The 23,824-nt window shown below is 49.5% G+C and overlaps 8 protein-coding genes across 8 annotated transcripts; 4 read left to right on the plus strand and 4 right to left on the minus strand.

The window, feature by feature from the left end:
* Window positions 1–264: 264 nt before the first annotated feature.
* On the plus strand, window positions 265–1,386 carry MRS44_016086 (uncharacterized protein; the record flags this gene model as incomplete). The annotated part of the gene is made up of 2 exons (XM_046284382.2): window positions 265–567; window positions 634–1,386. The coding sequence occupies 2 exons, from the start codon at window positions 265–267 to the stop codon at window positions 1,384–1,386; spliced, it is 1,056 nt and encodes a 351-aa protein (XP_046125275.2).
* Window positions 1,387–1,795: 409 nt separating this feature from the next.
* Window positions 1,796–7,419, minus strand: MRS44_016087 (uncharacterized protein; the record flags this gene model as incomplete). Its single annotated transcript, XM_065617887.1, has 6 exons — window positions 1,796–3,677; window positions 3,728–4,182; window positions 4,240–4,421; window positions 4,828–5,697; window positions 5,753–7,045; window positions 7,089–7,419. The coding sequence occupies 6 exons, from the start codon at window positions 7,417–7,419 to the stop codon at window positions 1,796–1,798; spliced, it is 5,013 nt and encodes a 1,670-aa protein (XP_065473959.1).
* A 402-nt stretch (window positions 7,420–7,821) lies between these two features.
* Window positions 7,822–9,536, plus strand: MRS44_016088 (uncharacterized protein; the record flags this gene model as incomplete). The annotated part of the gene is made up of 4 exons (XM_065617888.1): window positions 7,822–7,975; window positions 8,039–8,105; window positions 8,157–8,508; window positions 8,565–9,536. 4 exons carry the CDS (start codon window positions 7,822–7,824, stop codon window positions 9,534–9,536), a joined length of 1,545 nt encoding a protein of 514 aa, XP_065473960.1.
* A 932-nt stretch (window positions 9,537–10,468) lies between these two features.
* Window positions 10,469–11,803, minus strand: MRS44_016089 (uncharacterized protein; the record flags this gene model as incomplete). Its single annotated transcript, XM_046280371.2, has 2 exons — window positions 10,469–11,541; window positions 11,599–11,803. The coding sequence occupies 2 exons, from the start codon at window positions 11,801–11,803 to the stop codon at window positions 10,469–10,471; spliced, it is 1,278 nt and encodes a 425-aa protein (XP_046125272.2).
* Window positions 11,804–12,336: 533 nt separating this feature from the next.
* Window positions 12,337–13,479, plus strand: MRS44_016090 (uncharacterized protein; the record flags this gene model as incomplete). The annotated part of the gene is made up of 6 exons (XM_065617889.1): window positions 12,337–12,358; window positions 12,415–12,623; window positions 12,708–12,766; window positions 12,816–13,072; window positions 13,123–13,219; window positions 13,275–13,479. The coding sequence occupies 6 exons, from the start codon at window positions 12,337–12,339 to the stop codon at window positions 13,477–13,479; spliced, it is 849 nt and encodes a 282-aa protein (XP_065473961.1).
* A 397-nt stretch (window positions 13,480–13,876) lies between these two features.
* On the minus strand, window positions 13,877–14,332 carry MRS44_016091 (uncharacterized protein; the record flags this gene model as incomplete). Its single annotated transcript, XM_046273170.2, has 3 exons — window positions 13,877–14,050; window positions 14,100–14,149; window positions 14,200–14,332. 3 exons carry the CDS (start codon window positions 14,330–14,332, stop codon window positions 13,877–13,879), a joined length of 357 nt encoding a protein of 118 aa, XP_046125270.1.
* A 5,271-nt stretch (window positions 14,333–19,603) lies between these two features.
* MRS44_016092 (uncharacterized protein) lies at window positions 19,604–20,719 on the minus strand (the record flags this gene model as incomplete). The annotated part of the gene is made up of 1 exon (XM_046277812.2): window positions 19,604–20,719. The coding sequence occupies one exon, from the start codon at window positions 20,717–20,719 to the stop codon at window positions 19,604–19,606; it is 1,116 nt and encodes a 371-aa protein (XP_046125267.2).
* Window positions 20,720–21,121: 402 nt separating this feature from the next.
* Window positions 21,122–21,981, plus strand: MRS44_016093 (uncharacterized protein; the record flags this gene model as incomplete). Its single annotated transcript, XM_046272391.2, has 3 exons — window positions 21,122–21,690; window positions 21,739–21,898; window positions 21,958–21,981. 3 exons carry the CDS (start codon window positions 21,122–21,124, stop codon window positions 21,979–21,981), a joined length of 753 nt encoding a protein of 250 aa, XP_046125266.2.
* Between the last annotated feature and the right edge of the window lie 1,843 nt (window positions 21,982–23,824).

Raw genomic sequence — 23,824 nt, forward strand, 5'->3', positions numbered from 1 at the left:
GAGTTGCGGCATTTCCGACGCAGAAAGCCGAACTATCTTGCCGGACCCAGGGTTTGTCGCTGACTGGGGGAAAAGAGGTGCGGAAACCCCGGAGCCGCTATGAGAAAGTTCAAAGTGATAGAAGAGGCGGAGAATCCAGCCTAGGAAATCGAGGCTTGTCTCTTCATTCAACACACCCAACTACCAACTACCAACTGCTTTCTCATTCCTCTGTTTTGAACCTCGACACTGTCTACCTAGTCGATTCCCATTTCCAAACCGACCATGAGTGTTCCTCTGCATTCATCTCCTCCCAACGAGAGGACAAGTTACGTGATTGATCAGCTCGAAGGAGAGCGCATCAGCATTCCCGGCAGCAAGGGCGTATTCAGAATCTTAGCCTCCTCTAAGCAAACCAATGGCGGCATGGCTGTTTTCACCAGTGGGGCAGTCTTGGCCGACGCTCCAGGATTTCATTGGCACGAGGAAGCTCACGATGTCTTTCTTGTCACAAAGGGCTTCTTGAAGTTATGGTCTGGTGACAAGTGTCGAATTATGGGTCCTGGTGACTTTGCCTACATTCCTCCTGTGAGTCCACGCTTTCATTCTCTGTCACAAAGCCCAGAGCCCAAATTAGCTAACAAGACATGATAGAATGTGATTCATAACCCTCTCTTGCTTGGGCCTCATACCGAGACTGTGGGCTTGGTGGCCCCTGGAGACTGGGTTGACTTCTTCAGATATGTTGGAGAGGTATACAACGGTGTCATCGTTCCTGAGAATGACGATCGCGACATCAAGTCTATGTTGATACAAAAGATGATGGCAGCTAAGGACCGGTTTGACGTCCACTTCAAGCGTGACTACCAGCCGCCAGAGGTTGGAGACTGGCTGGATTCCGAGAGTCAGCTTGCTGGACCTGGAGAAGCATACTTCCTGCGTGCGAATACAGGACCACGATGGTTGCTCGGTGGCGTCGTATCGCGACCCTTTATCCTTTCATCCCAATCTAGCGGCAAGTTCTCAATCTCCAGCATTGAGTCATCGAGTGTGTACGGAAAATCACCTCTAAGTCGGTGGTTGACATTTGCGTCCATTGATCACTGCTTTATCGTTCAAGAAGGCTTGCTCAAGGTCAAGATCAAGTCAGGAAACAGCAGTTCATGGAATGAAGTCCGGGAGGGCCAGACGGTCGTTATCGCTGCGGGTGAAACCTTCACTCTAGAGTTTGGCAGTCGATACGTTAGAGTCTGGTCTTTTGCAAATGGACGGGGAATTGAGGAAGTGGTACAGAACGCTGGATCGCCAGCTACAGGGGTCGTGTTACCTGAAGCTGCTAGAGAGTGGCAAGAGTCCAAGCTTTTGGAGGTTTGCAAAGAACTCAATGTCGAGTTAGCAGAGCTGTAAACAATTGTGATTTTCGTTACTACATTATATGAATAGGAGCTGTTTAAAAAATTCAGCACTTGGCACTTGTATTAAGCTTCCATCGTCGAGATGCGCAAAGTTCTACGTTCAGACGCAAATTGTTCGCATATTGGAATGTAAATTGTCAGTTATGGCGGGATTTTCTTCTGCTACCACGTTTAATAATCCGTGACTCTATAGCTGGCTTTCATATTGGGGTTTTCTAGTTAACTATTTCAACGACCTGCCTAAGTTTGGAGCTCTACCTGGCCACGCATCATTTTAGGAAGCCCTCCAGCGTGAGTTCCAGCTAGACGCACACAATGTCGATTTAGGCTTTCATATTTGAAAAAGGTACAATATCAAATGATAATTGCTTAAGTTTCTGGTTATCGACATCTATCCTAAACTAAATTACAAATGTCGCACGTTGGCTTCCGACTTCTACCGTGTATTCTCCTTTGTCTAAAGTCCAAGCACGCAAACTGTCGCTCCAGTGGCTCGAGAACGTGTCGATGTCCAAGTCGATGGAAACTTCTTTTGCTTCACCAGCCAAAAGATCAACCTTGGTGAACTCCTTCAGCTCTCGGGATGGTCTCCAGTCGGAAACATTGCCTGGCGGAGAGATGTATACCTGTACCACTTCCTTGCCCGGAACACTACCCGTATTTGTCACTCGAACGCTGACCTTCAAGACAGCAGGGCTTGACGACTCGTCTAAGCTGACACGTAGGCCCTCGTAAGAGAAAGAGGTGTAAGACAATCCATGACCAAAGGAGAACTGAACCCGGGCAGCCGGGACTGGAGCTCGATATCCAACAGCCAATCCTTCAGCGTATTTTATGACGAAATTGCCGTCATTGTTATCCTTTGCAGGGAAGTTTCCAAAGCTAGGCCAGTCTTGAAGCGTTTTGAACCAAGTTGTAGTCAGCCGGCCGCTGGGGTTGACCTTTCCAGTGAGGATATCCACCATAGCCTGGGGTCCTTCTTGGCCTGGAAAGTGCATGTTGACAATAGCATCAACATCGTCGACGAAACTGCTGATGTCGATTGGGTTTCCGCAATGTAGAAGAACGACTGTCTTTGAAGCGGCTGCAACTGCCTTGATCATTGTTACCTGGTTGACCGGTAGAGTGATCTCTTCCAGATCGAACCCCTCAGACTCGTATTGTTCGCTACGACCAGCAAAGATGATCGTAATATCGGACATCTTTGCGACTTCAACTGCTTGAGATATGGCTTGCTCCTCAGAATACTGCTCTTCAAAAGCGAGCGTAAGACCGTATGGAGTGGGTTCTCCAACTACAGGCTGTCTCGATTGCATCCTGATGCGAATGTTGTAAGACTTTCCTGCTTCCATTGGGAGCTCAACACGTGACTCGAGTTTGCGAAGATTGAACAAGAATTGTTCCGTAGTGATGCCGGGCGCATCACCTTTCAACACCTCTATACCGTCAACTCGGACAGAGAAAGATCCCGAGTGTCGAAGGGCAAGGGTGTGGGTTCCAGTGGTTTTCGGTACAAGGTTGGTGGACATCTCAATGTGAGAGCCGGAGAGTTCCAATCCTGGCTTGCGTTGAGCCATCAGGTTGATCGTAGCTTCTTCTAATATTTCAGTGAGAAAAGGCTTATCACCGCCGGCGTTAAAGTAGGATATCTCGACGCCCTTCTGACCCTGATCTGTTGTGATGATCTCTGGGGAGGCAACAGGAATAATGCGACGCAGGCGAACGCCAGCGGCGTATGAGACACTGTCCGGGTTTGGTAGTGCTTCTCGTAAAAGGTCAAGCGGAACTTGGCGATACTGAGGATTGCAGGATGCGCTTCCGCCGCCAGTGAAGACAGCGTTTTTTGCGTATTCTCCAACGACTGCAACTCGCAAGTCATTAGATCCCTGTATGGGGAGGGTTTCTTTCGTGTTCTTGAGCAGGATGATGCCTTCCTGAGCAAGCCGTCGGGCAATTTCGTTGGTCTGTACAAAAATTTCCGATTTCTCTGGCCCCTCGCTTTGCGCATTTCGCGTACGGCGGCGCAAGTCAAGGAGCCTTGACACGCTGGCATCAATCTGATCTTGCCTGATCTCACCATTGTTCACAGCTTTGACCAGCTTCTCGCCTCTGAAAACCGGAACAGGCATCTCAACATCCACACCAGCTTTCATAGAAGCAACGGTAGAGCGAGTGCCGAACCAGTCGGACATGACGATACCCTTGTAACCCCATTCTTTTCGGAGGATGTCCTCAACGATGGCTTCGCTGTCACAGCAAAACTTTCCGTCAACTTTGTTGTACCTTGATAGTTCATCAGTAACAAGACACTCGGCAAGTTATGCACCACTTACGCTGTCATCACCCCTGCAGGGTTTGATCTCTTCAAGAGAAACGACCAAGCAGCGAGGTAAATCTCCCGCAAGGTACGTCCATAAGGAGACTCGTCGACATTATAGTATCGTCTCTGAGTCTCTGAGTCATTGCACACAAAATGCTTTGCGCAGGCACCAAATCCTTGGCTCTGAATGCCATTCACTATGGCAGCACCCATGTACCCAGAGAGGAGTGGATCCTCGCTGAAGCATTCAAAGTTACGCCCAGCTCGAGGGTCTCTATGGATATTGATTGTAGGACCGAGGATCAATTGTGCATGCTTGATCTTGGCCTGGCGAGTTAGCTCTCGGCCCATTCTTTCTAGAAGCTCAGTGTTCCATGTTGAAGCTATGCAAGCCGTGTTGGGGAAACAAGCTGTGGTTAGAGCACCATCAAACTCACTAGGCCGTATTCCACTGATAGAATCGGCCGTCTAGTCAGATGGTCAGCGGATGTCAACATACTATCTCGGAAAGCGTATGCCGCGTACCTTGAGGGGTGCAATCTTCTTTTCGGGGATGCCAGAAATCGAGACAAAGTCATTAGGGGTGCCGGACAGTAGTCGGACCTTCTCCTCCAGAGTTAGACTCTTCAGGATCTCCTGTGTGTCCATGTCTTCTGAGTATAGTGTCATTGTTGTACTTGCATATAGTTTGCTGCTGGCTTGAGTGACTGGAGTGCAGTTACTACAAGCGCGTATATATACCAGGCGCACCTGATAGGTGGTTGTTGTGCCGCAGTCAAAAGCCGATGTGGGCAGAATCCCGGGTATTCCAAGCCAAGTCAGTGAGGAGATGAAACCCCCCACCGTGTGTCTCGGCTTTTCCGATAGTCACCACGGGCGTGAGTCCCCATTCCCCGGATCAGCGCGAGCATGCCACCTGACACACGAGAGAGCGAAACAAGAAATCCCGCGCAACTGTGGGAAAATCCATAGCTTTAAACATGATCATTTCGCTAAGGTTATGCTAGGCATGATTAGTGGCATTGTTAGTTCATCATCGCGGGGCAGTGGCCTGGACAGCATCCATTGATAACTACTTCAATGAAATTTATTGGCGCAGACAAAATTACTTACCCTCCTTCGACAGCTCAAGATATACTTCTGTTCCGTTCCCTTCAATGAAACCACCCGCAGCAAGTGACCAACCCTTTGGTGCCTTGACCACGACCGTACTACCCTTAGGTGCCAGCAGCTTGATCGTGCCAGTGCTCTTCTGTTCCTCTACGTACAGTCCAACTCTGAGATGGCCTTGAGGAGTGTCAAGTGAGTATTCCACCGTGTTCAGGCCTGCAAAAACAGGCTCTACGCCAATCTTTTTCCAGCCTGCTTCAAGGGGATAAACTCCCGCAAGATACCTGGGTAATAGAAAGACAGGCCACGTAGACCATCCGTGAGCCAGTGACACATCGTGATTGAAAGGTGTACCATTCATTTTCATAGCTTCCCAGTGAGCCCCAGAGTAATTAGGGCTGTCTTGATCCGCCATTGCACCCCAAACGCTGAGCAGCAGATCCCTCGCCTGCGTACCCTCGTTTTTAGTAAAGAGGGCTTCGAGAGCAAATCCAGACGCATATGGGCTGGTCAACCCGAACTTGTCCCACCTATCGAGGCCTCGGAATGCTGGTGGTAGACGCTCATTAGGTGGAAATATGCCTTCCACTGTATGGGGATGCTCTGGAGAAATGCCCAGGGTGACTGCATAGGCATTCACGTCTTGGAACACTCCATCGGCGGGCAAAGAGAGGCTTGGACGCATTGTGCCTCGTTCTCCATTCCAAAGAGAACTAATCAAGGCCTCTTTCAATCGTTTGGCTTGAGTCAGGTACTGGGCTTCTGTTTCCTTATCTTTCGACATGAATGCCATGGCGTTGAGTGCGTCAAAGTAGGCAAGGTTCAAGCCTGCGGAAACGCCGAAGACAGGCCCGCCCATAGGAAACCATGTCACTACTCTTGATCAGTACAATGAGCAACTAGAAAGGACTGGTCGGGGATAACATACTTGAAAGATATGGTGGAGCTTCAACTAGCCCATCGTGGTTCAGGAATCTCCTCGTGAAGTTCATCTGACGTTCAAGTTGGTGAAATAATCTTTCGACAAGAGCTTTATCACCCGAACTCAGCCAGTAATCCTTGATTGACACGACCAGTAGCAGGGCGTACATCAAGGAGTAATGTCCGTAGTATGGTGGCTCGTCCTGGCCGGTATGCTCTGGGGCCTGCATTGGGCAGAGGTTACCCAGATAGCCATCCTTATTCTGGTGACTGAGTAGCAATTGAATCGTGCCTTTCCAAGCATCAAGATCAGCGGTGGAGTATGCAATGGAGCGACCAGTAACAAAGACATCGCCACCAAAGCAAGCCCTGTCTCGCTTTGCGCCGTCTATGGTGCATGGGAGCTTGTTTGTTCCCACTTGAAAGTCGGCAAATGTACGATCAGCGTCTCTTTGCAAGAAAGAATTCTCATACAGAATTTGGCCGTCAAGGTCTCTCACTGATAGGTCGCGGTACAGTGCAACCCAGCCAGGTGGGCCGCCAAACGCAACTGAGCCGGTATTGACGAGATTGTCGCCTAGCATCGCCTTGACCTGAATCTCTGCAACGTTGGCCACTTCTTGACCCTGAATCTTGACGGTTAAACGGTCTTCAACGGCCAGCGTCTCAATGGTCAACCATCCAGACAGGTCTAGGCTTTCTGGCAATTGCCATGATCCTCGCTCGAATGAAGGCAGAATGGAGGATTGGTTTGACAATCCCTCAACGGCCGTCAGTTTCCTGCTTCGTACGTCTAAACAGAAGATAAGGCCATTTGTTATCATTCGAACTGCCCAACTGGCGCCAGACTTCTCGATTTTGGTTTGGAATGTTACCTTCTTATTGGACCACCTCGTTCCTTGCCTGCAAGGCGCCCAGTGGCCACCAAAGACACGCGTTCCCTGATCAAGAACGTCCCAGGCTGGAACAGTCTCTTCACGATGGACGGTGCACATATCAACCGTGCGCACACCATCTCTCCAGATGCGGTTAATCGTCTCATCGGAGCAATGAAACCTGGCCTTGATCGTAGCTTCCGGGCGTACTGCCTGAAAGCCGGTCTGGGAGAACACCAGGGCTGTGTCTGGTTCCATCAAGGTGATCTTTTGATACCTTTGAGATGCTTGAATAAATCGAGACTTGACAATTTGAGCATCAGTACCAGTGTTGGCATGATGCTGACAGACCCTGTAGCTATCCATCGCATTGGAGAATAGGAAAAACGGGCCATCGCCTATTGGACCAGGGTTAACACTGGTATCTTGTGGGGGTTCAGGTGAGGCGGACGACAAGATTAAGCATACCCTTTTCGTGTTCAATACCATCGATAGTCTCGCTGTAAGTGACTTGAAATGAGACTTGGCGCTGACCCTTGGGCGCTGATGCGGAAGTGATGGCGAAAATTGGGAAGCCACCTTCGCATCGGCCATAGTCTAAAAGGACCTCGGCTTTGGTGACAGGTTCTGCATTGACCAAGCTCAGAAAGGAAAGCTCATCCCCAACTTGGACATTCCCCAAAGTTCGCAAGACCCGCATTGGGCAGGCGATCTTGGGGTTACTGGGTGGCATTGACGAGTTCTGCATGTTGGAGTTACAGCCGAAAGTTGTGATGGCAGTGTGATTGCCCGACCGCATGATTGACCACTTGAGTGATCATTTTAAGAGAAGCTAATTTAGCATATAATCTGGCAAAGTCTCGGTCTGTAATGCATCGATCGTCCCAATATTATCCCGATGACCGACCGTGGTCGGGATATCCAAGCAGCACCGGGATATCCGACTTCTCCTCATTTTGCGGGGACCCCGCAAAGGATGAGTCTGGACTTCTGGGGTAGCGTATCAGTATCCACCAAGATGGTAGTTGGAAAAAGCGAAAAAGCACAAAGGGGCTGTTTACTACTCCAGTCGAAGTTGATAAAGGAGGCACCTGCAGCATTCGTTTGTTTCTGCATCTCAACATCCACCAACTTTGCAGTGGACCATACTCAACATAACCACTTTTCTTCTTCTTCTTATTCTTCCTCTTTTGCTTCAAAGATGACCCATCAAGATTTGGAAAATGACACAAGGCTCGACAAGGCCGAGGTGATTCATTCTGAGGATGCTGTCGCCATCCAGGAGCACCAAGTGAGCGCCTGGGAATGCGCTCGCAAGAACCCAAAGGCTATCCTCTGGGCTCTTTACGCCAACTGTATGTCTCCTCATCATACAGATTTGGAGAAGATATAGACTCTAACGAGACCACTTGGAGCAGTGGGTGCCACTCTGGTTGGTTACGAAAACCTTGCTCTTGCCGTTTGTTTGGCCTTGCCGGCTTTCCAGTAAGACCTCAAGCCTTATTCACCCTTGCATACGAGCTTTGTGAATGATAGTGATGATAGAGTCAAGTTCGCTAGCGAGATCGACGGAAATCTCATCATCCCAGCCTACTGGCAGTCGCTGTGGAACGCCACATACAACATCATGCAACTCTTCGGCTCTCTCGCTGCTGGTTTCGTCCAAGACAAACTCGGTCGACGCGCCGTATTCCTTCTCAGCGTCATCATAGTCTCTTGTGGAATCGCTTTGGCCTACCTGGCTGAAACACCAGCTCAATTTATGGGAGCCAAGATCATCTCAGGTTTTGCCGTGGGTGCGTTCCAGTCAACTACCCAGACTTATGTCTCCGAGATCACTCCTCTGCCTCTGCGTGGCATTGCATTGTCTCTCAACATTCTCATGATGGTTTGTGGCTCCCTGGACTTCGAATTGCCCCCGTCATCTTGCTAACATCTACACAGAACGTCGGTTTCCTCATCGCAATTTCCACGACCTACGCTCGAGTCGGTATCATGAACGAATCAGCATTCCGAGTTGTATTTGCCGCTGCATGGGTCTTCCCAGGCATTCTTGCACTCGGTCTCCCATTTCTCCCCGAATCGCCTTACTGGCTCATCATGAAGAACAAGCGTGATCTCGCTTTGAAGCACCTGACCAAGCTCTCCGCGGCCGACGAAAATCTTGACGCCCATATCAAGCACGTCGAAGAAACAATCGAGGCTGAGCGCCTCATCAGCTGTGAGAAGGCTTCTTTCATAGAATGTTTCAAAGGCATCAACTGGCGTCGAACTCGTATCATCTTGATCTGCATGTACATGCCGCAGATCGTAGGTTCCAGCCTGTCATCCAATGCTCCCTACTTCCTCAACCAAACCGGTCTCAGCAGTGGCTTGATCATAAAGCTCATGCAGATCGGACTTGGTGTTTCAATCTTGTCATGTGTCATCAATATCTACATGATGACTCTTTTCCGACATCGACCACTCATGTTCTTTGGCATGTCAATCTGCGCTATCATCTATTTTATCATGGGTGTTGCTGCCTCTTGCCCCCAATCTGAGAAAACACTCCTGGCTATTGGTATAGTCATGCAGTTTACCTGTCTTGCCTATGGACCAGCTGTTGGTTCGAGCCTTGCTGTGGCGGGTGAAGTGTCTGCTTCTAGGTTGAGGGCCAAGTCTCAAGGAATTGCCTTTGGATTCCAGGCCATTACCAGTACTGTCTGGGTGACTGTCTTGCCCTACATGTTCAACAAGGATCAAGGCAATATGGGTGGTCACATTGGCTGGGTCTTCTTTGGTATGACCGTCTTGATGATCGTGGCTGTCTACTTTGATGTCCCAGGTACCAAGGACAGGACGTTTCATGAACTTGATATCATGTTCGAGAAGAAAATCCCTGCTCGTCATTTTGAGTCTTACAAGACTGACTGATGATGTTGATGAATGGGATTAGTTCTGATTGTACGATACCACTGTCTTGCAAGGTGTCTATAGTAATCTAGGAAGTCTTCATGGTGAGGCGCTGAATTGAAGTTGAAGTTCTCTTAGGTTTGCCTCGTGTCTGTTCCATGACTCAAATTCGGCGACAGACGAGGGTTGGGGACTGGTTTTCACCATTATTGTACTATCTGATTCCCAGACGTGTCACCTGAAGAGTGCATAATTACTTCATTCGATTGCGACTTTTATCATGCTCCTCTTAGTGTGCACCCTGAAAGCGTTGAGTCACTAAGTCCGGGATTCAGGATGCAAATACCATGCCTAAATCAGTCACTTGGTCTCCGGGGTGCGCGTAAGAACTTGTGCATTAACCACCATGACTTCTTGTATCCTAGCCGCAGGCAGCCTTCTTTCATTCCTGACACATCTTCAATACCACCCCTTTGCTCTATGGCTTCCTTTCTCGTATCAATAAAGAGGTTATTTCTCGATTCTCAGTTTTTGATAACTGAGGCCAGCCTGTATATGCAGCCTAGCAAACACTCATAGCCAAGAATGAACTGTCCAGTCAATACTTGGCCATTCTTAACTCATGACTGGGAGTCTGAGATTTTCTTCAGCTTACAACACTCAAGCCTCATTCCCAATACATAAGTCAGCTCATACCTCAACTTGCACCCTCGTAAGCCCCCGCTTTAACCCTGAATGATTCTGTTGACCTTAAGCGCGTCGATGGTATCTATATCCTGTTGAGCGCTCTGGAGGCAGTTGCTACTGATGTCGGTACAGTCGTACCAGCAGTAGTTTTATAAATAGATATTATGTAATGAGTAGCCTTAATAGCAATAACAAGATTGAAATTCCTACAGCGCGAGCATAAAACTATATGAATATAGAACATTTTTATCCCTACTACTCTGTTATCACTCTCCCGTCCAAAGATAGCCTTGTTCTACTCCTGGTATCAGTGGCCTCAGCGCCATGCCGTAGTCCCCTCTATTGGGGGTTCTCATCAGGGTATGAATGTGGAACTTTGCAGGCTCTTTGTTATTGAGGAAAACGCCTGAGTGGTGGTCGAACTCGAATATCACTACCGGGCTTTGGATCCGATAGTAAAACGGATCATCATTGCCATAGCCACCGATCCAGCACCAGTAGGTTTCGTGGAACCATTTCTTGATCTGTTCCAAGCGCAGTCGTCTGGCTGTTTCAGGAAGATAAAGAAGGAACTCGTTCGCAATTCCGAGTATGTAATTATGTTGCTCTGTCGACATCTCTGACACAAGAATACCCTCGTAAGGCACGATCCTGTTGTCACGGTAGGCACCACATAAGTGTCGTTGGTCATCGTGATTCCAGCGGCCGTGGGGCATCGCGGGATCTTTCATCAGTTTGTAGGCTTGCGCTGCTTTCTGCTTGTCTGGAGAAAGACTTTGCATCAAACGTAGTCCTAGACCTTCTTCCTTATCAAGAATCTGCGTGCCCTTGTAAGGTCCGTCATCGATACGGTTAGGCTCTGCGCCGGTGAACCAGGGAGATACTATGATCTGGGATTTGTAGAGAAAAATGTTCAGGCAGAGGTGATGGCCGTAGAACGAAAATCCCCAAGGGCGAGTAGTTGAAGGCTCTCCGAACAGAACGAAGTTGTAGGAGAATTCGTTCATAATGGCAGGCGACTCTACAAGCACACCCAAGAAATGATTTACTCGCATCGCTCCAATGGCCTTTTGATAGCCTTCGGGCGAGAGCGTGAGTTCCAAGACTCTCAGAACCTTAGATCTCAAGTCGCTGGTGAGCTCATCAAGCCGAATGCCTTTGTCGCTAAGAAGGAATTCTGGGTTTGACCATGAACGCCACTCGGGGTTATCGATATGGTAGCAGGTCTTGACTTTTTGATCATCGCTCAGGCTGTTAAAGACATTGTTCGCAGCCTCAGTAATGGCGTCTATTGGTATGCCCTCATCCTGCAATTCGAACAAGCCTTCTCTAGCAACGCCTGGCAAACGTCAGTCAAGATCGGATACAGCCGTCGTCACATCTTCATAGGACGTACCATCTGTTGTGATGCCTTGATAAGGCTGCTGAAACAGCTTGCGCCAGTGAAGATACAAGCCGTGGAGCCACGGAGGTTGACCGGTTTTCTTGAAAGTATCGGCGTATTGATGAGCATCCTGCTTTTGCATGTCCTGGAATCGCGGCAGGCTGAGATCCGGGAGGTGCTGGCGAAAGCCCTCACCAGGACCCGATTGAGAACCCATGGCTGACAAAATGACGTTGTGAGGCTCTCAACTCCGTGATAACGTGACGTAGTAATGGTATGCTTGGACACGAATGATAACTGCAACTCTCGCGGGCGGGTCTCAATGCTGATTAAAGGTCGGGAACCAAGCCTGGAGTATTAATGGCTAGCTGAAATTGTGAGGACTCGGTGCCCTCATCGATTCGGCCTCATACCAAGGGCGGCTCGGCCGTATTTTTCCGCAATGGGACAGTTTCATCCGAATTCCAGTGATCCTCGAATTTGTAACCGTTGATTGGTTCAATCCTCATGCTCGGATTTTCCGTTGCGGCGTTGAATAAGGAGGTTTCTGGGGTACACCGGCATATCCGAAGTCCAGCCCCTCCGAAACAGGAGGCCCCGGCAAAGGTGAGCGGAGTCAACACGATCACTCGCCGGTTTAAGCGTCAATCACACAGCGAGTACAAAGGCAGGTGTTCACGAGAGTACGCGTTGCTTCAACTGCTAAAGGATCAGTTCTGTCATCCTGGAATCATTTCTAAACCGACCAAAATGAGTTCTCCAGAATTCAAGCGTAAGTGACTCTCAGAACTGCAATCCAGTGTCGATTAGCTAACGAACAGCTCATAGGTCTCGTACGATTTGTTCCCAAGTCCGATCCATCTAGTATCTTGATTGGCGAGCCGTCACAAGAGGACTTGGACATCGGCTTAGCGACTCGTGATGGCAAGGACGTTGCCGTCAATGTGTTCTCCGGACAGTCAGTCTTGTCGCTTGGCTCTCGCACAGATAGAACGGAATCTGTTGAGCGAATACTGTCACCGTTGGCCCAACAAGAAGTAGGAGCCATCCGATGCATCGGATTAAACGCAAGCGCCCCAATCAGTGATATCAAGATTTTTCTATATTAACTGTTTGGTTAGTATGTTCAACATGCGAAAGAAGTGAACATGGACATCCCGACCATCCCGACCCTGTTTCTGTAAGTCCACATCAACTTCAGGTATTACACAACTAATACGTTGCCGCAGTAAGCCTAGCACATCTTTAGGTGACCCTTGGCCTGCTGTCACATTGCTGCCCAAGATAACCCAAAATGATGGAAGTGGTGACTATGAGTCGGAGCTGGCGGTCGTTATTGGCAAAGCGGCTAAGAATGTGTCCGAAGAGGAGGCTATGGAATACGTTTTGGGGTTCACCGCAGCCAATGATGTCTCAAGCCGCGTCTCACAATTGAGCCAGTCTCAATGGTGCTTCTCCAAAGGATTTGACGGGGCATGTCCCATTGGTGAGCGTCCCTCCTTTCTTTTCAAATGACACTACTCATCAGGTTTGCAGGGCCCGTCCTAGTCTCCGCGTCAGCTATCCCAGATCCTTCCAAGCTGCATATTCGGGGCTTGAAGAATGGCAAAGTGTTACAAGATTGTTCTTTAGAGTAAGTGTTAAGAACTGCTTTTTGAGGTGTATGTTCATTCGCTTATTCGACACAGTGACCTAATCTTCAGCATTCCTAAGCTGATCAGCTTTCTATCTCAAGGCACAACCCTTCCAGCTGGCACCGTGATTATTACCGGTACACCAGCGGGAGTGGGTATTGGCAGAAAGCCCAGGGAGACTCTTGAGCATGGTGATGAATTCAGGGTGGAGATCCTGCCGCACATTGGTACACTAGTCAGCACATTCCAAAATGAATAGCTATCAGCTGCAGCCTTGAAGAGCACCAAGCGCTGAATTGAATGAGAAACTATATGTTACACACACATCTTTCGAAATGACACAAGAGTACGAGGTTTTACATAGATTTACAACTGAAGTATCATGACTTGCTGACGATAGTGTCATACCAATCTGCTGCGCCTTGGAGGGAGAAAGTTTTAGGCTGCATGTAAGTAAATATACTCGCCTGCAGATATCAAATTTCCAATGCATCAATGAATCAGTTGGTATAAGACTTGAAAATGAAAAAAATGAATAATAACCTTCTACGGTATGCATGTGAAGTGACGCAGGACTCATTCCACCCAATCTGTTATACATGGTCTAATTGGTCTCTATTACTTGTCGTCCAATTTGATGTACTATTTGGCTCAATCTAACTATCCAGCAGAGGGGGGACCTTCTCAACAAGATACTCAACGATAGCATCTGGTCCTCGTTCAACCTGCAATCCGGTTGGGATCGCGTGCAGCTTGATGTCAGGCACGATAGACTTGGCCAAAGAGTGGATTTGCTGAGCTTCCTCGGGAGACCACATAGAGGCAGAGAACTGGTTAAGGCAAGGTTAGGGTAAGCTCTGAGTCATTTGGCCCACTTACCAAAACGTTGGGTTTGTGCTCAGTGACCTTGGGGATCACCTCATCAATGCCTAGCCAATACGTTAGTAAAATATGAGAGACGCTCCGTCAGCCAACTCACTCTGACAGTTGTCGACGTGAATAATCTCATAGTCATCTTGGAGCTCGGTGATCAAGCGACCAATAAGACGCTTTGCACGTTCTGGCGCGGTGTTGACAGTAACAAGTCTGAACGGTCCTTTTCTTGTGGTCATTGTGGCGGTGCCTCTTTAACTTGCCTGCGAAATTCTGCTTGTGATGAAGTACGAAGTATGGGCATGATGTGAATATACATACCTACACTTGGTTGCTTAACGCGGGTATACTTTGACCCACCTCTGCGTGGCTTTTCCGGAGGAGATGCGGGGGTGTCGCCGAAAATCGCTGTTACGAGGCTGGTTCGTAGACATGATCGGAACTTCCGGGCTGCGAAATGTACTTGACTTTTTTCTCAATTGCACCAGCGGGCATTTGCATGCCGTACATTTTACTCCGAGTTCGGCAGAAGTACACATTTGGCCTCGAGAAACAAGTTCCCTCGTCATTGGTCCTTTTACATATTAAGTCTTTTTGATCACATAATCTTATAGACACTTATCGTGATTGGCAGCTTTGTCACACTGATTCAAAGATGGTTGAGAGCCTCATATCTGTCTCAGAATGGAAAGTGTGACGATCGTGTGCTTCCCAAGGCATAAACCGGTCATGCTAGGTTTATATTGGCAGGAAGACTAGTCGCGTTGTTTAAATAGAAGCATTGTCACGTCTGGTGATGTATTTAAGGGTATTGAGTGTAACCAAGCTGTATTAATAGCTGAGGTAGTTGTTGTTGGATTGGGCCCTGTACGATAGCTCTGAGGGTGGTCACGTGCCTTCAACGGCCAGCCGGGTGATCTTCGGTTAGCCGGGCCGACTAGGCCCAATTAGGAAAGCCACGTCGGGATCCGAAAAGGGAAGGAAGGAATTATCTCAAGAAGAACAACACAAGCAATACACACAGGTTGAAGGATAAGCCCTATTTATCAACAGGAGTGGTAGCCTTTTAGGGCATCCCTACCGCATCAACACTGAAGCTGTGCTAACCCGATTAGGAAAGGGTCACACTCTGTTTTGTTGCGCTAATCTATAAAAGGAAGGCGTCACGATGGTGAACTACAACGCGAAGATTCTGATGGAGATAAAAGCTATTACCCCGTGTTATCTAAGCAACGAGATACCTAGACAGCTTATGGAAGACCTTGGACTCTCATTGTGCTCTCGAAAACCTAATCCTTAGTCAGCCCCTGGATGAGCCCATCGGTGAGCTATGCTCCAAGGCAAATCGGATGCTAGTCAAGTCATACCCATACTATTGTCGTGGTGGGATACCATATAAACCAGAAAGGGATGAGCGATGTTGAGCTGTTCGATTCTGAATTACTCCACTGTCGCTAACCAGCGTCTCTAGCTTGCATCCTGGTAAAATGATGACTTCATCGCCACGATATGGAGCAACATAGGCCATCTTGACAAGACCGTAGGCTTGGCTGATGGACAACAACTCGAGGAGGGTCTGAGAATCAATGCCCTGTTAACGGTAGAAGCTCTCCAGAATGGTGAGTTGGATGATGTTCAATTTGTCTAGGACCCCCCTCGACGCTTCGAATTGCCTACTATACACCCTATCAAGCTAGGAGAGTTTACAGAGTAGTATTCTAAGTCCGAGTATTTAACCTCGATTTTCTAGCTCAGTTAACCCATCAAGGACTGGGCTTCACCTATAATAAAGAACTCATTGTCAACACATCATAGCATCATATCCCAATGCTAACACAGTGGCCTTTTTTTAACCTTCTACCGCCTGCAGTAGAAGACTCATACCTAGCTGCATGTATTTAACCTCTATAGCAACGGAATTGCTAAGCCTTCAAGGTGCCTGTCTGCCCTCCCTTGGTGCATTCATCAACTTCTCCTCCCTGGTTCAAGATGCTCTGCTCATTTGGAGGAATAAACTGCACGCATCTTCCAAATTGATCGCATTCGCCCTCGTCACGTCCAACGGAACATGGGTTTCCTGCGTTCCCAAAAACCGCACTTCCAGCTCCAGTAATAAAGTCGCTAAATCCGGAATCATGACGACGAATCAAGGCTTCCAAGAGGGTTAGCATGAAGACACATACAAAGAATAGGGCCAGGGGAGGGTCAATCTTACCTGCGTTAGCATGGCCCATCGTGAAGAAGGTAATAGTGAGGAAAAACGTGGGGAGCTGCATTTTAATGAGTGTAGTTGTGTATATAGGCTGCGTGAAGTTGGCGAGGAAGTGACGAGGTAATTGAGTGATGAGCAGTTGTAATGTGTCTAGATCCTGTGATAAGTGTTTAATCAATGATTTCGAGGGCGCAGTTAGGTATCTTTATACTTAGGTCGTAGATATAACACAGAAGCGTTATATTCCCCTCTTCCCCAGTTTTTTACGATACTCTTGAAGTAAAAGTGGAATCGCAGGCCTGACGTCTTAAGTTTTGTTACAAGTTGTAACAGCCTGATTTGATTTAGGCTAGTAGTCATCACAGTTACACAGAGCGTTTCAGCTAAGCTGTTTGGGCTTATTCCCTTTTTGACATAACGGGAACGAGGTGCGGCAGCTGGTAGCACTAACGTTTGGGTTGTTCCAGGTTTAGAATTGAGACGACATTGAAACAGCCCATGTTAATCCTGTGAGGTATGACGTCGAGTTACTCCCAGCGTCATGCTTGATGGGACTCGACGCAGGGATGCCTCTTCGCCGACCAAGCGGTCCAGATTTCGTAGCTGCCATTGGGTTCCCTCATGTTTGGCCACCATAGTTCATGTGCGGAATCCAAAAGTGCCCGCCTGGATAGCTTCTCAGGGAAAAATATATCCAAGTCTAGAGGACAGCGCCATCATGGCCAAGAGACCCGGTCCCACCTTTTAAGGAGAAGGCTATGCAGGCAAGTACCCCTCGATCGCGTACGGGGACCACAGTGCCCACGCAAAAGGTGGTCCCCGGGCAGCTACGGAATGACTTAGAAGATCAAGTGAGTAACTCGCAGCCGATCTGTATACATGAAGGGGATGGGTGAGGAGACAGAACGTTACCGATGAAAGTAGGGCACGATGAGTGAGACCCAGATGAACCATAACTCCGGCGAGAGTGTCACAGCCGCCGTCTCTCCACAGCGCCGAGGATAGCTTTGACCTCCGTGGCAACTATTCCGTGTGTAACTCTGGTGGTGCCACCATTGACGTTGATGCAAGTGTCGAGGCCATGTTCCACGCCAACTCCGGCAAGCTTTTCGTTGCCGACAAGGTCATGCCGAAGTATAGTCCGGCAATCTTCGCAAGAAGTGCATGTTGGCTGTATCCGCGTTCGAACTCGGGTTTCTAAATTCAACAAATCATAACTAACGTTGGTCAAGCCCCCGCTGCACCCAGAGGCTGCACACTTAGAAAGCGGCAGTGGAATCGCCGTAGACGGCGAGGCGGCTAGAAAGACTCCAACGACTGATAATATAGTACTTTCGAGACTGGTTTGAGCCTGCTGTTCATACCTGCAGCTATACCTCATCGTAGAAGTCATCAAGCTCACGTTGTCTAGGAGGCTGACCTTGAAAGTACTGGATGGAAATATGGCGGGTTAAGGATAAGAAGTTGGTGGTACAGAATGTGCATTTTCGGCCGACATACCCCTCCCAAACCCACAAATGAGGATGTTCTGGGGAACCGTCCTTAGGAAGTGACGCATCGCTGGGATCACCCAAATATGACTGGCCTAGACCTCTTAGGAATTCAGTCAAGCGCTTTCGCTCATACTAATCAACTTAGTGCTTCACCCTCAGATGTATGATAACGGCAGAGCCTTTGGCAGAGAGTGCATATCGGCAATCTGGTCGACAGAAAATCGGCACCTACGCATCCGGGTCGATGTGCAAAACAAGTCGAGTGAGAATGTCGAGTCCGGGGGCAGCTGGATCCATTCTCAACTATTGAGGGCTTGAGGACTTCGCGGCAGGAGGGTTTCATAAAATGAGTAAGTAAGGTGTCCAGTGCTGGGCTGGAGCGCAGGGGGATAACCGGTACTGAGAAATTCAGCTTGGCCAGGAATAAAAAGCAAGCAAGCACTCTCAGTCTCATGAAGCATCGTGTGGCGATGAAGAAATAGGGGAACGACAAGGGTGCTGCGAACTGGCTAAGCATCTTGGAATGATACGCTAGGCTCTATGTGGGTTAGCAGCTCTACGCTTCTAAAAATGGATAGATTTTGACCGCGAAATTCGTGATTGGCTGCAACACTTGAGGCGGCAGCAAGGTCAACAACTTTACAAGACGAATATAACAACAACGATGAATAAAAACCTATTAATAAATAGGTAAGATGAGTTAAAATATCTTATTGTATGCTTAAATTTTATATTTAGTAGTTTTACTATAGATTTAGCGTCTAGTTTGAGTCGGGTAAAACATGATAGTGACCTGAAACGGAGGCAAAGGCAGCAGCAGGCTAGGCTCGATACGCGACGCTGCCGGAAAATTAAAGGACACAACTTGGGAGGCATGAAAGCACGTCGCAGAGGAGTCATCTCCAAGTCTTCCGAAGAAGAGACGGCGCCCGAGGCTTATCTCAGCCTATGAAGGACCGAAATGAGGGCCCAGGTTAAAGCCTAGGGTAAGCCGACCCGATTCTGGATGCTTAGAATTTTATCTATAGCGTTTACCAAGAAGCCTGAGTATATCTAGAGCGATACGTCTGTGGTAACCATGCCAATTAAATCATTCATCTTTCGAATCTTGAAATTAGGTTACATATCCCCATCCATAAAATTTGTGAACAGCGTTAGGTCACTTGGAAAATCCACCAATGGCTTGAACAAGGAATGGAACGAGTTATATAGTGGTGCGGTTCTGTCTATTTAGCTTTCGGTTCTGTTGAAATATGAGTCGCGCCTTTAGCTCTTAGACCTCGAGCTGTCAGGATATGTTGAAAATGACAGGAGATGAATGGGAAGAGTTTCAGGGTTCCTTTTGGATTTCATCGGGATGGGGCGAGCCAGAGGTCCTCAATCAAGAGGAGAGGATGGAGAACTCCATTGATTGTGGCGCAAAGCGTGATTACATGAAAGCTGATACATTGGATAGTTCAATCCGTAACACCTCTTTGCCTAGGTTATGCACTATCTTTTGGCGTCTTCCGGGGCTGTGGAAGCCTTACTGTTGTGTCTATCAGCAAGCGAGTCACCATGCCATGCCCCCGTTGCTGAGTGAGTATAAAATATGTTGTACCGTCGCTCAATCTCATGTCTTCATTGATGTTGGGATGCTGCAATAGTCACCTCCCTCTCCCGGTGTATAATCCCTATGTTAAAGACTACTAAGCGATGGGAAACTGCCCACTGTGATTGTGCTCGAAACTTCTAACGAGCGCTAAACGCTTTACTAGTACGCTGTAGCTCTTTTAAACCATGCGACTCTCACTCCAATAACCCCTTCAGCACTTGACAAACTGCATCCCCAACCTCGCTACACTTTGCACTACCCCCAGATCTCCAGTTCTGATCTCTAATCCGCCATTCTCCTTCGCGTCGAGCACTTTGATGACAGCCTGCTCCACAGCAGTGGCCTCTTTCTCCAGTAGGAACGAGTACCGTAGCATCATAGCCAGGCTCAGAATCTCGGCGACAGGGTTCGCGAGATCCCTGCCCGAGATGTCCGGCGCGCTACCGTGGACTGGCTCGTAGAGGCCCTTACATGAGCCCTCTCCAGGAACACCGGCGAGACTGGCGCTGGGCAGGACGCCTAATGTGCCTGTGAGACCACCTGAGATGTCAGAGAGGACGTCGCCAAAGGTGTTGTCTGTGTGAATGACGCTGTGGTTGAAGCGCTTGGGGTCCTTGACCATCAACATGGCCAGACTATCAGCGAGCTGATGCTTCAACTCCACGTCGGATAGCTGCTTTTCAAAGATATCTGTTGTCGCACGACGCCAAAGTCGCCCGCTCGCAAGGACGTTGGCCTTGTCGGCGCTCCAGACAACCGGCTTGCCCTCGGCGCCGGTGCTAGCATGCAGAATTCTGGCGACAGCAGCGCTCACTCGCGCCAACCTCTCAACCTCTGGCCGCGAGTACACCCACAGGTCAGATGCAACGTCTGCCTCCTCCTTCTTCACGCCAAAGTACGCACCGCCGCAGTTTTCCCTCACCACGATGAACTTGGTGCCTGCAATAAGCTCAGGCTTAATTGGTGAGGCGCCGACAAGACTCGGGACGAGAATCTCGCATGGCCTTAGGTTGGCGAAGGCATCGAGCTTCTGGCGCAACTTCAGAAGTCCCGACTCAGGTGTAGGGTCAGCGCCCGCCCACTCTGGGCCGCCGATGCTGCCGAAGAGCACAGCATCGCTGGCAACGGCCTTGTCGAGGACAGCGTCAGTGATGGGTGTGCCGTGCTTGTCAATACTGCAGCCGCCGACAATGTCCGTGTCGCGCTCGAAGCGCAAGTCTGGACGGCTGGCCTCAATCACGTCGAGGACTTTGATGGCCTCGGCCATGATTTCAGGGCCGACATGGTCGCCGGGGAGGACGAGGATGCGAAGAGTTTTAGGAGTCATTGTAACAAGTGAGATGTTTGACTAGGGAACAAGGCAATCTGGAGATCATCACCCGTACAAATACAACGGTGTCGCTTTGTTACGGGCTTGAGCTTGGGTGCTTTTCCGATGTCGGACTTGCGGTACCGACCGTGGATCGACAGACACGACGCAGTGAGACTGCACGGATGGTGGGACCGCCAAGGATGCTGGATTACACCGGCAAGGATTTATGTTCCTGTGATGTATTTTGATGATGTGTTGCATGGAGTGTGCCGCTCGGGTGTGCGGGGTTCAGTTGCCGTCGGCGGGCATCAGTGACAAACCGGTTGTTAAACGGCTATATCAACAAGTGAAGCCGTCTTTCACGTCCCCTCTTTGAACCACTACCATCTTCTAACCCTTTTTTAGGATTCACTCAACATGTCAGGTCGTCTCCAGGGCAAAACAGCCATCGTCACTGGCGGTGCATCAGGCTTCGGCAAAGGCATCGCCGCCAAATTTGTCTCTGAGGGCGCCAACGTCATCATAACCGACCTCTCCTCCGAAGCAGGCGAAGCCGTCGCCTCTGAGCTGAAGTGCCACTTCCTCCGCGCAGACGTGACTAAGCCCGACGACTGGCGTGCAGTTTTGTCTCTTGCGCTTGAGAGGTTCAAGCAGCTTGATATCGTCATCAACAATGCTGGCGCAACATATTCCAACAAGCCGACTGAGGATGCTACCGAGGCCGACTTTGATCTGGTTATGAATGTTAACGTCAAGAGTGTGTACCACTCAACAAACATTCTGGTACCTTACTTTTTGAAGGAGAAGAGGCCTGGGTGCTTTATTCAGGTTGCTTCAACGGCGGGAAGTCGGCCCAGGCCCAAGTTGACCTGGTACAATGCCTCTAAGGCCGCTGTCATCAACGCCACCAAGACCATGGCCGTCGAATATGGGCCTCACCAGATTCGCTTCAACTCTGTGTCTCCAGTGGTTGGGAGCACCGGAATGTGGGTTTCTATCAGTGAATGTTGCAGAAATCATGCTGATCTAGGCAGGACCCATCTCTTCATTGGCAAGCCCGATACCGAGGAGAACAGAAAGGGTTTTGTGTCTACGATTCCCCTGGGGCGACCATCGACGCCTGGTGACATCGCCAACGCTTGCTGTTATTTGGCCAGTGAAGAAGCAAACTTCATCACTGGTGTTGATCTCGAGGTACGTGTAACTGCTGTGCTGGTTTCGATCTCCAGGATTCTAACGAATATACGGTATAGGTTGACGGAGGACGTTGTGTGTAATTATGAGATAGCGATGGCAATATAAAAATGACAAGAAAAACATGATTGGAATCCCATACAAGACATATTTGCTCAACCTGTAAAGTCGTAAACACCCCACCTAAAACGTAGCGGCTTTCCCAAACGAGGTGATTAGAAATACATCCACTACCTTGCAAATGATCGCCGATGAGCTAGCTTGTGTTATCATCTGATGTGTATAATAAGGTAGCCACTCAATCGACCTACCGTTGGACCCCTCGAGCCAGCATCGGAAGCGACACACACATTGCCTCTGGGTCTCTCCCGCGTTGCCCCAAAAGCATGATCTGAGCGCCAGATTGCGGTAGCTCAATAGATTTCCTTCTACTCCAAGCAACGAATCAAAAGATACACTGAAACAAAAAGGAATCTAGACCAACATATGCTCGGTAAGCTGCTTTCAGATGCTCTTCCGTATTCGGTGTGCAGGGGTTCCGCTCCCGGATGGAAGCTGATCCCTGCACTGCAGCTCCGAGAAGGCGGGGTAATTACGGGGGCCCGGATCACCCCGCCGGAGCCGGAGACGGCATCGGTTGTTACGGATAGCTTCGGCTCCAACTTTCTCATCCTGCGAGCTTCAGAAATTGCGCCAACTCGAGCTAATCCATCCACTGTATATCAAATGTGAAAAGGCTTAATCGGGGCATTGGGGCTGTATCTGCTTTTTCCAACATCAAGGCACAATGGCGACCACACAGCAACAAGGGTCAAGCCCATACTCTCTTCCTTTCACGCTTCAAGACACCGACCTCCTTCACTTCAGTTCCTATGTCAACGGCCAATTCGTTTCAGCCCAGGACAACAAGGTTTTCGATGTCCTTGACCCAGGTACCGGGAAGCCATGGGCAACATGTCCCGACTGCACATCTGCCGACGTCGAGCCTGCCATCGCCTCCTGTTACGAGGCGTTCCAGCACTACTCCAAGACGACGCCGCGCCAGCGGGCGAAGTTGCTGATGAAATGGCATGAGGTTATGCTCGCTGCGAAGGAGGATCTCGCTCGCATTCTTGTCCACGAAACCGGCAAGCCACTGGCTGAGGCTCGCGGCGAGATTGACTATGCCTTGACATTTGTCTGGTGGTTCTCTGGTGAGGCCGACCGGGGGGAGCATGGGACGACGATGACCTGCGCCATTCCCGGTCGCAGGGCCTTGACGATCAAGCAGCCCGTCGGTGTCGCAGCCGCTCTTGTCCCATGGAACTTTCCTATCGCGCTCGCTCTGCGGAAAGCGGCCGCCGCATTGGCAGCAGGCTGCACAATGGTCGTCAAGACCTCTCCCGAAACACCCCTCACAGCCGTCGCAGTCGCGCATCTCGCTACACGAGCAGGCTTTCCACCAGGTGTACTCAACGTGCTCACGACGAGCCTCGAGAACACACCTGCTGTGGCCGAGGCGCTGTGTCTAGACTCGAGGGTCAAGAAGGTTAGCTTCACGGGCAGCACACGTGTGGGCAAGTTGATCGCAGGCCTGTGCGCGAAGAACCTTAAGAAGACGACGTTTGAGCTCGGCGGAAATTGCCCGTTCATCGTGTTTGATGACGCCAACGTCGAGCAGGCAATGGAGCAGCTTATGGCGCTCAAGTGGCGGCATGCAGGCCAGGCTTGCGTAACGTCTAACCGACTCTACGTGCAGAGTGGTATCTACGATGGATTTGTTGAGAAGCTCATTAGCCAGACAAAGGCGTTGAAGCTTGGGCATGGCATGCAAGAGGGTACTGCTATCGGTGCCCTTACAACGCCGAGGGGATTAGACAAGGCAGAAGAGCTGTACAAGGATGCTGTCGGCAAGGGCGCTACGGCAGTCCTGGGCAATGGCAAGAG

Source organism: Fusarium solani (assembly GCF_023522795.1).
Source record: "Fusarium solani strain SB1 chromosome Unknown bctg00000012, whole genome shotgun sequence".
Classification (NCBI taxonomy): Eukaryota; Fungi; Ascomycota; class Sordariomycetes; order Hypocreales; family Nectriaceae; genus Fusarium; species Fusarium solani.